At 34.4% G+C, this 14,873-nt stretch overlaps 1 protein-coding gene across 1 annotated transcript in view; it reads right to left on the bottom strand.

Annotated features, from left to right (window-relative positions):
- VWA8 (von Willebrand factor A domain containing 8) overlaps positions 1–14,873 on the bottom strand; it is a 402,889-nt gene that overhangs the window by 224,259 nt on the left and 163,757 nt on the right. Inside the window, exon 18 of the mRNA XM_011943037.1 lies at positions 317–423. Coding sequence (XP_011798427.1) covers positions 317–423 — 107 coding nt within the window. The remainder of the gene's footprint in view (positions 1–316; positions 424–14,873) is intronic.

Raw genomic sequence — 14,873 nt, 5'->3', positions numbered from 1 at the left:
ATTTGGAAAAAGTACATTTGTCAAAATTAGACACGGTGATTTACAGCAGGAATTCTCAAAGTATCAATTAGCATCACTTGTGAGTCATAAGGGTCAGGGGAATTGTATCTAGTATGTACTGAAATGAAGCAAATATTCTAAGATTTTACTTGTGTTTTTCAAACTTAATAAAAATCAGATTCATTTCTTCAAACTAATATATAAATCAAAGTAGATGAAAACCAAAAACATTTTTAACTGGAATTAAAATAAATAGCATCAAATGTTTGCTAATTATTATTTCACTTTAAAAAAAAGAACCAAATCAAATACTTACATTTGTAATCCTTCAGTTCTGGCTCCAAATTGTCATCAGTATTTATTTCTATTGTAGCATCTGCCAGATTTTTTTCTAACGCTGACCTAGCAAGACTGGGTAAAAACCTGGAGGGTGAAGAGGGAGGAAGGGGGAAATGCATAAAGTCAAAGCTTTCTGTGATTCTTAAATACATACACACACACACACACTGTACTAATTACAACCAATTAAGGAAGATCAGTCTGGATCTGTAAAATCTTAAACAAAATTTTAGAATAAATATAAACTTTAAGTATGTGTGAATTATATGTTTGTGGAATCTCCTTTAATAAGTAAAACTTATTTGTAATTAGCAGTACTGATTTATGTACAACACTTTGCAAAATAAAATTTAAAACAATACGCTTTCTTAAGTAGAATTAGTATACTGGCTTATCAAATTTTCTTAGGTAGATTAAACAACAACACTTGGCTGTTCTAGGTTGGCAATCATAAATTCAAACCAGTGGAGATGGATTAATGAGATTTTCTTTACTTTCTAACATAAATTTCTGAATGAATTTAAGATTATCTAGTTTGGTTCTTCCTTGTATCAAAAAATGTATCTGCTTATCTATTCTACGTATATGCTGTCAAAACAACAATCTAGTGAGCGACAGTTACTCTTCAAACAGATTATGAGCATCATGTGCTTGAAGCATGAAACACAGTTTCCCACCCACACAAATAAAGTTATAGCTAGAATTTATGGTCCCAAGTGAGCCAACGGATATGATTTTTAATCCATGGTTTAACTACACCACTTCAATTAACCTCTATGTGATACAATATTCCAAATAAACATACTAAGAACATGCCACTTTTAAACAATTTGGGTTTTTCACAGCTCTAAATCTTTGGTGGTGGTTCCTACAGTCTTGAGTATAATCTCTAATAGTGGAAAGGCTGGAGAGCGTGAGGCAGCAAATAAAGAAGCATGTAAAGAACTGTCAGGTTTCCTGTCCCTATAAAATCCCAGTCTACATATCTGACATTATCTCTTACCTCCTGCCTCATTTTGGGCCAGGCTATGATAGAGGAAATTACATAGCTCTATGCTAGTAACTCCTCAGTTCAGCATCAAGTCAGATTTTGCTGCTTATCTCTGAACTTTCATTATAGTTCTTAGATCATTGCCTCGTTCAAAAAGCAAGCCCTCACCTTATCTCCCAGTCCAATAGCTGGGCTTTTGCCCTGTTTCCTGAGCCCTTGTCTTGGCACCCTGCTTAACCTTCTCTTACCACTATCCCACAAACTAGAGGCTGGCTTGGTAACATTAGGCCCTGCAGCTGCATCCCCTTTACTTCCTATCAGAACACCCTGACTGGCATTGACTATTTTCAGGCTTAGACTTGTTTGTGACTCCCAGGCATCCCCAACGTGTATATAGTCTGCCTATCAACACATCTTAATGTTGGCCCTGTGTGGAAACATTTCTATATTACACTCCAAAGCCTGCAGAGGATAGCAAATATCACAAGGGTGCCTTCCCTTCATCAGTATTGGCAGGCATTGCTTGCTAATAGGGCATTCTTTCCTGCTGAGATTGAACACACTTCACCATTATTCTCAATCTAGCACCCAGACAGCATTATCAATCAAGGTACCAAAGAAGTTGAAATATATTTTTACATCTAGAACATTCTAAGATATTGGCCCATCCAACAAATGAGGAGAATGGAACATATCAGGTGGTGTGAGGCCAATCCTAATTTTTTTCTGAGATTTTAAGGGATTTGTTAACTGTTTCCTTTCCCATTGCTCACTGATATTTTCTACTTATTTTTTCCCTCTCCTCCCTTGGCCTTGGTAAAATAAGCAAATAAATGAATGAATGAAATATTAATCTTTACTATCCTAGCTTCCCAAAACCAAAGCAAGCGCATATCCTGTTGCAAATTTTCCAAATGTATTTATCACTCTTATGAACAGCCTGGTGTCTTTTAAAAATAATTATTATAGGCCGGGCGCGGTGGCTCAAGCCTGTAATCCCAGCACTTTGGGAGGCCGAGACGGGCGGATCACGAGGTCAGGAGATCAAGACCATCCTGGCTAACACGGTGAAACCCCGTCACTACTAAAAAAAAAAAAAAAAAAAAAGCAAAAAACTAGCCGGCCGAGGTGGCGGGCGCCTGTAGTCCCAGCTACTCAGGAGGCTGAGGCAGGAGAATGGCGTAAACCCGGGAGGCGGAGCTTGCAGTGAGCTGATATCCGGCTACTGCACTCCGGCCTGGGCGACAGAGCGAGACTCCGTCTCAACAACAACAACAACAAAAATAATAATTATTATATTTATCATATGTATTCATTTTATCAACAAAATGTTGGAAAGGCTCTAGTCTCATTAGGTCTTGGTTATAAGAAAAACTGAAGAAAGATTCAGCTACACTCTGGGAAAGTCAGAAAGAGAAGTATAGTAGTTACGCTAAGCTAACTCATATAACTGTCTTTGTCACAGGAGTGGGATAGGATCTTTAGATTAAGGAATAAGATAGGACTTCTCAGGATGGTAGCATAGAAGTCTGTTAAGGATCGGGGTATACTCAAATCACCAGCGCTAGGAAGGAGGGGTATTACTTACAAGAGTGAAAGAAAAAGACTGAGGGGCTCTGTGGATACTAGGCAGTCTTTGACTTCTATTCAGAATATAATTGAATAATTTGTACCTGTGATTTTAAATCTTAAATTTCCAAATAGTATTGGAAATTTAAGATAATTTATGGTACAGCCTATTTATAAATTTAGTTGGTTATATTTGTGCATTAATTACTCAGGAAGGTTTTGTTAATTGAGACATCCAAAGTATTTAAAAGGAAACAGAATATATAAAATTTATTAACCATTTCAAATGTTTGAAGATATTTTATTTAGCTGAGTTTTATAAATGGAACTGGAAATTTTTCAAAGGTTTTTTAAAGTGATTGTTAATATCTGCTAGACTTATAGAGTTAATTGAATGAACAGAAAAGCCTAAAGAAGGTCTCAATTTTTTAAATTATAGCACTATAAAACTGAATGCCAGTTTCTAAAACCAAAAATAAATCCCCAAATAGTCTTTCCTGCAAGCAAAATCATTCTTCCAGACAACAAAAAATTCACATCAACATTTATGATTCTAATTTTAACACTGTGTGTGATTAGTTCGATTAGACTTGTGATTTTTTAAATTCATTACTAACAGCTTAAACAGTGAACATTTTATACAGATGTTATTCACTTTGCTTATTTATTTATTTACCCATAGGTGTTGATCCCAAATCTTTTTATACCCAAAGGGAATTTCTGACAACTGCATGCAAATTGAGTTTTTGACAAATAGGATAATTTCCTTATTACTTCAATATCAGAAACAGTTAATCTTCATTTCTGATTAAATTCTTATAACTCAGTCTAAAATTTCTGTGCTAAAGGATGAAGAGAAAATTGAATTTTGAGGATCACCTCAAAATTTTCCAGAAGTAAATAAATTAATGAAATACCAAACACTTGAATGAAGTAGAACTCTTATTACAGAGACCTCTAATCAATTTTTCTACAATAAAAGTATTTTTGGAATGCAAATTAGTTGAGAATTTCCTAATCTTCTAAATTCTTCCTTCTAGATCCTTAGGTTTTCAAATATCTAGAAAATGAATTATGCATCAAGCTCTGAACTGATGTTCACGTTATAGGGTATGAAGATGAGGTACTTAGGGAATTCATCAGATAAAAATTGCTGCAATCTCAATTCCATTGGCATAAATATATGAATGATATTTTAAAAATTACGTTAACAAAAAAAGTCCAGCTAATATTTATAAATTCAATGTTTAATAAATTTAGGTTAGATAATTTCTTTTGATTTTTGTCTGCTTCATAAAATACTTTGTGAAAATAAGTTATGTCAATCTTTGTTTCAAAATTTTCCACAAAATTCAATTCCTTTTCACTGATTCAATATAAAATGAGGTTTTTTTAAAAAAATAAAATAAAATATTTTATGAATCAATAATTTTGGGTTCCTTCCTGACACTGTGCTATTCTAAAGAGAAAGTTAGTAAGAAGGCTTTTGAGTCTGCAGCCTTGCTAAACTCAACAGATGATGCATAAACAAAATAGCTGTTTTCTATTCATTTCTAGTTGAAAGGGTCATGGAGTGGTTACATAATAGAGTTTTTTGTGGTCAGCTGATAACACTGGAAAAATTAGTCAACTATTCGATACAGTGAATATGCATGAGAATGAAAAGTAACCAATTTTTGTTTTCCAGTTTTTTAAATTATGAAATATTTCAGTATTTCAGAAAATTAAAGAGAATATTATAGAAAATTACAAAGACTATTAAGCATTCTATTCCTCTCCATCTCTAGAGAGAACTCTAACCTTGAAACTGGTGTGTATTTGTTGTCCATATTTTTATATTTTGCTATGTAAGTATGTATGACTAAAAAATATATTGTACTGTTTATCACATTTAACATTTTTTACAAATCACAAATCACATCATACACTGAATCTTCTTTTGAAACTTTTTTTTACTCAATATTAAGGTGTTATGGTATGTAACTGTAAATATATGCAATTTACCTCATTTTAACTGTTGTAAATTATTTTACCATACAAATATATCCATTTATATATTCATTTCCTACTGATGGACAGATGGGTTGTTTCCAATGCTTCATTATTACAATGATACAGTGAACATTCTTGTATATACCTCCTTATATACACATGTAAGTCTATCTTTAAAGCGGATATCGATAAGTGGAATTGTCAAATTATAGAGTAATAATATATTTAGGCAAAAAAAAGTGATGAAACTTCCATCCCAATAGCAGTGACGAAATTACATTCCTCTCCATTCCCAAAAAATGTTACTATAAGTAAAAAATTTAAAGTATAAAATGATAGCTGATTATTATTTTAAATTTCATTTCACTGATTATTGAGGCTGAGCATCTTTTCAAATGTTTATTGGTCATTTGAATTATTTAACCTTTGCATAAATATCTATTCATCCTTTGCTCATTTGGAGTTAAGTCTTTTTCCTTATTAATTTGTAGTCCCTGAATGTCACTCCTTTCTTAATCACAAATCACGCAAAACATCTTTCCTAGTTTGTGGCTCATAACTTATAAAGTACTTTATAGTGTCATGGATTTTACCTTTTTGTGTGGGATAAAGTGGAAAATCTTTATTTATAACCATGTATTGACAAGCCCATCCATTCCAAAATTGATTTGCAATGCTACATCTTATATACTGAGTTCTCACAAATATGTGGGTTTGTTTCTGTGCTCTGTATCTATTCTAATAGTCTACTTGTTCTTCCCTGTACCAACACCATACTATTATAATGAACACAGCTTAGAATTAATACTGATATCTGATAGGTTAAGTATACCCTCATTAATCTTATTCAAAATTTCTTGGCTATTAGTAGCCTATTATACTTCCATGACAATTTTGAGATCAGCTTGTCAAATTCACTATAATCTTGTGGGATTTTGACTAATTATATCTACATATCAACTCGGGGGGAAACAGTTTTACAATTCTAAATCTTCCATGTATTTGTCTTCTTTTATAACTTTGAATAAAGATGTATATTTTTCTCCATTAAAGCATTACATGTCATTTATTAGATTATTCTTAGCTGTGCAAAGCTTTCTACTATTATTTTGAATGGAATTTTTTAAAAATTGTATTTCCTCATTGATTGTTACTGGAGTATAGGAATGTCATTGATTTGGGACTATAAAGTAACCTCACTAAACTTTATTTGTTCTAAATAATTTATTTGTATTTTCTCTTGTATTTTTAATGTAGCTAATCATATAACCTAGGGCAAATGTACTTGCTAAAAGTGCTGAAGTACTGTTCTTGTTTTGTTCCTAACTCTAAAGAAAATGTGACAAGCATTTTGCCTTAAGAATATTTACTGTAAATTTGTGGTAGATATTCTTTATCAGATTCAAGAATTTCTTTCTGCTCATAGTTTACTAAGAATATTCCTGATTTACTAAGTTATATTTGTTTTTGCCTTGGCTGGCTATTGAGTTGTATCAAACACTTTTTCTCCATTTATTAGAATATTTTTTCCTCAGCTAATAAGATGGTGAATTTAAAAATAGAATATCAAACCTTGATATTCTTGAGGCAATTCCAAATTGCTCATGAATCTTTAAATATAATACACCTATATTTGAGATAAATAAGAAAGATAATTTTAATAGACTGAAGTGAAAAGAGGAAATATCAGAAATAACATTACCTTTTTCTGATTGATTGTGTCCTCCCTAAGATTCACAGGTTGAAATCATTTTGCCTATAGTAAAATTGTCAATTAAAAATACCAATTTAGGTCAGACACAGTGGCTCACGCCTGTAATCCCAGCACTTTGGGAGGTCGAGGCAGACGGATCAGAAGGTCAAGAGATCGAGACCATCCTGGCCATCATGGTGAAACCCAATCTCTACTGAAAATACAAAAATTAGCTGGGCATGGTGGTGCACGCCTGTAGTCCCAGCTACTCAGGAGGCTGAGGCAGGAGACTCGCTTGAACCCAGGAGGTGGAGGTAGCAGTGAGCCAATCATGCCACTGCACTCCAGCCTGGAGATAGAGCGAGACTCTGTCTCAACAAAAAATTAAAATTAAAATTAAAATAAAAAATAAATTGAAAAGACTATTTGCTGTATGTGGCTAGCCAGTTCTCCCAGTACCATTTATTAAATAGGGAATCCTTTCCCCATTCATTGTTTTTGTCAGGTTTGTCAAAGATCAGGTGGCTGTAGATGTGTGGTCTTAGAATTTCTGAGTTCTCTATTCTGTTCCATTGGTCTACGTGTCTGCTCTTGTACTAGCACCATGTTGTTTTGGTTACTGTCATCTTATAATATAGTTTGAAGTCAGGTAGTGTGTTGTCTCCAGCTTTGCGGGTTTTTTTTGTTATTGTTGTTGTTGTTGTTGTTTCCTTAAGATTGTCTTGGCTATACAGGTTCTTTTTTGGATAGTTTTTCCTAATTCTGTGAAGAAAGTCAATGGTAGTTTAATAGGAATAGCACTGAATCTATAAATTACTTTGGGAAGTATGGCCATTTTCATGATATTGATTCTTCCTATTTATGAGCATGGAATGTTTTTCTATTTGCTTGTTTCCCCTCTAATTTCCATGAGCAGTGGTTTGTAGATGTCCTTATAGAGGTCCCTCAGTTCCCTTGTTAGCTATATTCCTGGGTGTTTTGTTCTCTTTGTAGCAATTGTGAATGAGAGTTCATTCATTACTTGGCTTGCTGCATGCTTGTTGTTGGTGTATAGAAATGCTAGTGATTTTTACACATTGATTTTGTATCCTGAGACTTTGCTGAAGTTGCTTATCAGCTTAAGAAACTTTTGGGCTGAGACAATGGGATTTTCTAGAAATAGGATCATGTCATCTGTAAACAAAGCTAACTTGACTTTCTCTCTTCCTATTTGGATGTGCTTTCTTTCTTTCTCTTGCCTGATTGCCCTGGCCAGAATTTCCAATACTATGTTGAATAAAAGTGGTGAAAGATGGCATCCTTGTCTTGTGCTGGTTTTCAAGGGGAATGCTTCCAGATTTTGCCCATTCAGTATGATATTGGCTGTAGATCCCACACTTATACCTTATACAAAAATTAACTCAAGATGGATTAAGAACTTAAATGTAAAACCCAAAACCATAGAAACCCTGGAAGAAAATCTAGGCAATAGTACTCAGGACACATGCACAGGCAAAGGCTTCATGAGGAAAACCCAAAAGCAATTGCATCAAAATAAAAAAATTAACAAAAGAGATCTAATTAAACTAAAGAGCTTCTGCACAGCAAAAGAAACTATCCCCAGAATGAACAAATAACATCCAGAATGGGAAAAAATTTTTGCAATCTATCCATCTGACAAAAGTCTAATATCCAGAATTCACAAGCAACTTAAACAAATATACAAGAAAAAAAACCACCCCATTAAAAAATGAGCAAAGAACATGAACAGTTTTCAAAAGAAGACATTTATGCAGCCAATGAACATGAAAAAAAAGCTCAACATCACTGATCATTAGAGAAATGCAAATCAAAACCACAATGAGGTACCATCTCACGCCAGAAAAATAGCAATTAGTAAGAAGTCAATAAACAACATATGCTGGCTAGGCTGTGGAGAAATAGGAATGCTTTTACCCTGTTGGGTGGAGTGTAAATTAGTTTAACCATTGTGGAAGACAATGTGACGATTCCTCAAAGACCTAGAGGCAGAAATACTATTTTACCCAGCAATCCCATTATTGGCTATATGCCCAAAGGCATATAAATCATTCTGTTATAAAGAAACATGCATGCTTATGTTCGCTGCAGCACTATTCACAATAGCAAAGACATGGAATCAACCCAAATGCCCATCAGTGATAAACTAGACAAAGAAAATGTGGTACATATACACCATAGAATACTATGTAGCTATAAAGGAATGAGATTATGTCCTTTGCAGGGACATGGATGGAACTGGAAGCCGTTATCCTCTGCAAAATAACACAGGAACAGAAATTCAAACACCACATGTTCTCACTTATAAGTGGGAGCTGAATGATGGGAACACATGGACTCATAACGGGGAATAACACACACTGGAGCCTGTTGAGGGGGATGAGGGGAGGGAGAGCATCAGGAAGAATAGCTAACAGATCCTAGGCTTAATACCTAGGCACTGGGTTGATCTGTGCAGCAAACCATGGCACTCCTATGTAACAAATCTGCACCTCCTGCACATGTACCGCAGAACTTAAAAGTTGATAGAAAGAAAAATGAAGAAAAAACTAAATAAAATGCATCTAAAAACGATTCATTCTAGGATCTTAATAATGTTACCTTGATAGTAAAAGGTATGATTACCATAAAATTGTTCATAATTTGAAATTACTCATAATTGCTCATGATTTGTTAATATTTTACTTAGAATTTTTGCATCCATTCCATGAGCATTTACTATTCAATGATTTATAATTTTCCTTTCATAAGTTATTCTTATCTGCTTTCGGTGTCTAGGTTATACTAGACTCAAAGTGAATTTCTATGTTTTCACCATTACTCTATTTTCTGGAAGTTTATTTAAGGCAGGGATTCTAAATTCCTTGACAATTTGGTAAAATTTGACAATAAAACCACTCAGGAATAGTCTTTTTTAAAGGAAATTTTTTAACTACCAACTTTATTTCTTTAATGGTTATGGGTCAATTTGAATTTTCTATACATTCTTGACCAATTTAGGTAATACACATGATTCCAGAAAATTTTTTTTAGTATGGTTTTTATAAATATTGACTTCATCTTCAGTTATGCTTTCTCCTTTCCAAAATTACTAAATTACTTATTTGTTCTTCCTCTCTTTTACATTAATTAAATTTACCAAGGCTTTATCTATTAATATTTTCAAAGAACCAACTTTTGGTTGGACTAATCTTTTCTAGGATTATTTTGTTTTTTAGTTCATTAATTTATGCCCTTAACTTCATTATTCCATTCCATCTGCTTTCTTTAGGTTTAGTCTGTAACTTTTTACTAACTTAAGTTGAATGCCTGGCTCACACATTTTCTTTCTCTATTATTTTTAAGTATGTGAGTTTAAAACTTAAAAAACAAAGTTACCTTACGTGTATCATTCAAGTACTGAAATTCAGTTTTGGTCATAGAGTTGTAAATATTTCATAATTTTCATTCTAGTTTCTTCTTTTGATGTCTGATTTTAATTTTCCAATTAAATGGACTTTTAACTGTGTATTTTGGTATTGTTATGAATTCTGTTGCTTTTTGGTCCATGACAAATATTTTTTGCTATTTACTGAAAAACCAATTTTATTTATTTATTTATTTATTTATTGAGACAGTCTTGCTCTGTCACCCAGGCTGGAGTACAGTGGCGTGATCCTGGCTCACTGCAATCTCTGCCGCCCAGGTTCAAGTGATTCTCCTGCATCAGCCTCCCAAGTAGCTGGGATTACAGGCACATGCCACCACATCCAGTCACATTTTTTTTTTCTTTGTATTTTTAGTAGACACAGGGTTTCACCATCTTGGCCAGGCTGGTCTTGAACTCCTGACCTCATGATCCACCCACCTAGATCTCCCAAAGTGCTGGGATTACAGGTGTAAGCCACCATGCCCAGTCAAAACTGATTTTTTATGGTTATGGTTAGTTTTTCTAGTTTATGGTTAGTTTTTGATACATGGTACAAATGTCTCACGTGTGCTTGAAAAGCATGTATATTCATTGTCCACTGGGTACCAAGTCCATTATATCAAGTTTGCTAATTGTTTTGGTAAATAGCTTTACTAACTCTTAGAATACATGATCTGGCAGTTTCTGAAAGAAGTGAAAACTCCCATTTTAACTGCTGATTTGTCAATTTATCCTGTCTTCAGTTCTGATTGTTTCTCTCATACAGTGCTCCTTCTTAGGTATAAATGGCTAAGGAATATTAAATCTACTAAATGAATTTTTTGTTCACTTTCTTCATCCCCAATCATGCTTTTGGCCTTGAAGTATATTAATAATAATATATTTCTTCCCTTTTAATTAGTGTTTGCCTGTTCTTACATCTTCACCTCTGATCTTTCTTATTATCTTTTAAATGTGACTCCTGTAGCACCATATAATTGGTCTTTGTCTTTTAAAATCTTAATCAGAATCTCTAACTTTTTTTTTTTCTTTTTTTTGAGACGGAGTCTCGCTCTGTCGCCCAGGCTGGAGTGCAGTGGCGGGATCTCGGCTCACTGCAAGCTCTGCCTCCCGGGTTTCCGCCATTCTCCTGCCTCAGCCTCCCAAGTAGCTGGGACTACAGGCGCCCGCCATCTCGCCTGGCTAGTTTTTTGTATTTTTTAGTAGAGATGGGGTTTCACCGTGTAGACCAGGATGGAGAATCTCTAACTTTTATCTGGAAAGTTTAATCTTGTGTAATATTTGTGCTCACTTCTAACATTATTTTATGTTTACTCTTTATTTTTTCTTTCATTTCTACCTATGTTGTGTTGATAGGTATAACATTCCTATTTGCTTACTTCTGCCACCACTGGATTTATTTCCTTTTTCATTTGTGGTTAACCAAAATTTACACACACATACTTGAACTAATGAAGTCTAAAATTATTCAATATTTCTATTCTCTTCTTAAACAACAGAAGAATCTAAGAACGCATTAATCTCTTCTTCCAGTTTCTATAAGTTTTTAGTTTCACCCTGTTGTTAAATACTTCCCTATATTGGTATTCATTTTTATTACTTTATTTTTCACAATACATTTAAATTTAACAATATATTTGCCTACTTCCTTTCTCACCATAGTTTCCTGCATGCCAGTCTTTTTCTCTGTATTCAGTATCCTGCTTGCTGAAATATATCCTTTAGTAGTTTTCAGTAGTGCTGAAAAAACTGCTAAATGTAGTAAGCTCAGTCTTTAGCTGAAATGTATTCTGCTAGGCAAAGACTTCTGGCATTGATAGTTATTTTCTCTCAGCACTGTTGTAGGAAGTCAGGGACCCCGAATGGAGGGACCGGTTGGAGCCAAGGCAGAAGAACACAAATTCATGGACATTTATCAGTTCCCAAAATTAATACTTTTATAATTTCTTACAACTCTCTTTACTGCAATCTCTGAACATAAATTGTGAAGACTTCATGGACATTTATCACTTCCCAAATAATACTCTTACAATTTCTTTAAAGTAATAATAATAATAATAATTTCTTATGCCTGTCTTTAATCTCTTAATCCTGTTATTTTCATAAGCTGAGAATGTACGTCACCTCAGGACCACTATTGTATAAATTGATTGTAGAACATGTGTATTTGAACATTATGAAATCTGATTATAAAACATGTGTGTTTGAACCATATGAAATCAGTGCACCCTGAAAAAGAACAGAATAACGGTGATTTTCAGGGAACAAGGGAAGATAACTATAAGATCTGACTGCCTGTGGGGTCGGGTAGAATACAGCCATATTTTTCTTCTTGCAGAAGGCCTATAAATGGATGTGCAAGTAGGAGAAATATCGCTGAATTCTTTTCCCAGCAAGGAATAACCCTGGGGAAGGAATGGGGGGAGGTCTATGAATGGCCCCTCTGGGAGTGTCTGTCTTATGCAGTTGAGATAAGAACTGAAATACGCCCTGGTCTCCTGCAGTACCCTCAGGCTTACTAGGATTGGGAAATTCCAGGCTGGTAAATTCTAGTGAGGCTGGTTCTCTGCTCTTAATAGGAAAATCTGTTTCCTGTTAGGTAGAAAACCCTGTTTCCTGTTAAGATGTTTATCAAGACAATGCGTGCACAGTGGGGCATAGACCCTCATCAGTAATTCTAATTTTGCCTTGCCTTGTGATCTTATTGCCTTTTGAAGCATGTGATCTTTGTGACCTACTCCATTTGTACACCCCCTCCCCTTTTAAAATCCCTAATAAAAACTTGCTGGTTTTGTGGCTTGGGGTCATCATCACGGTCCTATCAATATGTGATGTCACCTCTGGAGGCCCAGCTGTAAAATTTCTCTCTTTGTACTCTTTCTCTTTATTTCTCAGACCGGCTGACACTTAGGGAAAACAAAAAAGAACCTACGTGGAAATATTGGGGGCTGGTTCCCCCAATACAACCATTTCAGGATACTATCCAATCCTGGAATCTACTACTGCTGATGTAAAGTTGTCAGCTTGATATTTTTTCTCTTGTATCTTTTTCCATTATAAGTTTTTCTCTTTGTCTTTAATGCTGTGCAGTATCATCACAATGTATGTAGGTGCTGATTTACTTTTATGTGTCCTACTTGGGAACTGATATACTTCTTCAATATGTAGACATGTCTTTCTGCTTTCTGTTCTGGAACACTCCTAACCATTGCCTCTTTGAACAATTATTCTCTCTCAGTCTCTTTATTTTCTCTTCTTAAATTCCTATTAGACATATGTTGGACTTTCTTATCTTACTCTACATGTCTATTAACAACCCTTTCAGGTTTTCTATCTCTTTACTTTGCTATGCTGCATCCCAGGCTATTTCCCCTCCACTTTATTCTCTCTTCAATAGTCTAATTTACTAATTAAGTGCTTATTGAATTGTGTTTGATGGTTTGTCCATTTGTTTGTTGTCTTTCATTGACTATATTCTTCAATTCAAAAAGTTCTATTTGATTTTTCTTTCAGATCTATCAGTTCCTTTTCTCCTCTATCCTAGTCAGCCAGTTTTTAATTCCTCCTAAGTTTTAATAATCTTAAACATAGTTATTTGATAGTCTCAAATTGTTCCATTATTTTGAGTTCTTGAAATTCTATTTCTTCAAAATGTTGTATCTGCCAAATCTCTCGTATTTTTTTTTCCTAAATATGGTTTATTACCTTGTACAATGACCAAATATTCAGATGAGATATTTAGTCTCCTGATCTTGTAAAAGTGTTTGCCACAGATTGGTTTTCAGGGTTGGTGTTTTCTACTAAGCCTCCAAGTAATTAAATGATCCTGGATAAGTTTTTTATGTTAACTTAGTACTTTTTGGTTACTACCTTTACAGACAGCATCAACATGGGCCCTCACACCCGCACCTGAGCAATGTGGGACATTTGATTCCTCATGATGACAGTTTATTTCCCATCCCAAGTTCCAGGGAGATAGTAAGCTTTCTCATCATTTCTCTAGGCTTGTGGGCAAACACTTTTTAGTCTATGGGAACAGGCAGCACTTTCAGACTCTATTATTCATGCAGGAATCTTAATTATAACCTCTCCACCTCACATATGCCTGCAGCCACATCCATTGTCCCCAAACAGATATTAAAATCCAGCAGTAGACCACTAAGCCCTATTCCTATTCGAAAGCCTCTTTGGTAGCCATGATATCATGATCATTCTCCTTATTCTGGAATTGCTTTTTAACTTCATTTCTTCTTCTTTTTTAGTATTAGCTCTATTGAGATATAATTCAGATATCACATAATTCACCTATTTAAAGTACACAATTCAATGGTTTCTAGTATATTCACGGAGTTGTGCAACCATTACTGCAAGCAATTTTAGAACATTTTTCTTACCTAAAAAAGATCCCTTGTACCCACTAGCAGTCACCCTCCATTTCTACCCTCAAGTCTATCTGGCTTCAGGCTACTACCAATCTGCTTTCCATCTCCATGGATTTGCCCTATTTTGGACATTTCATGTAAATAGAGCCAAACAATATGTGGTCCTATGTATCTAGCTTCTTTCACTTAACATATTTTCAGGGTTCATCCACGTTGTAACATGTATCAGTACTTCATTTCTTTTTGTTGCTAAATAACATTTCACTCTATGGATAAAACACATTTTATTTATCTGTTGAGTAGCTGATAGTCATTTGAGTTGTTTCCACTTTTTCACTATTATGAATAATATTGCTAAGAACATTCACGTAAAAGTTTTTGTGTGGACACATGTTTTTGTTTCCCTTGGATAGATTCCTAGGAGCAGAACTGTAACCTTAGTCCTATTTCATTTCTGATACCTCTGATATTCTCTTTCTT

This window comes from Colobus angolensis, unplaced genomic scaffold (genome assembly GCF_000951035.1).
Source record: "Colobus angolensis palliatus isolate OR3802 unplaced genomic scaffold, Cang.pa_1.0 Scaffold214, whole genome shotgun sequence".
Classification (NCBI taxonomy): Eukaryota; Metazoa; Chordata; class Mammalia; order Primates; family Cercopithecidae; genus Colobus; species Colobus angolensis.
The sequence above is the reverse complement of the archived record's forward strand: the minus strand, read 5'-3'. Positions and strand labels throughout refer to the sequence as shown.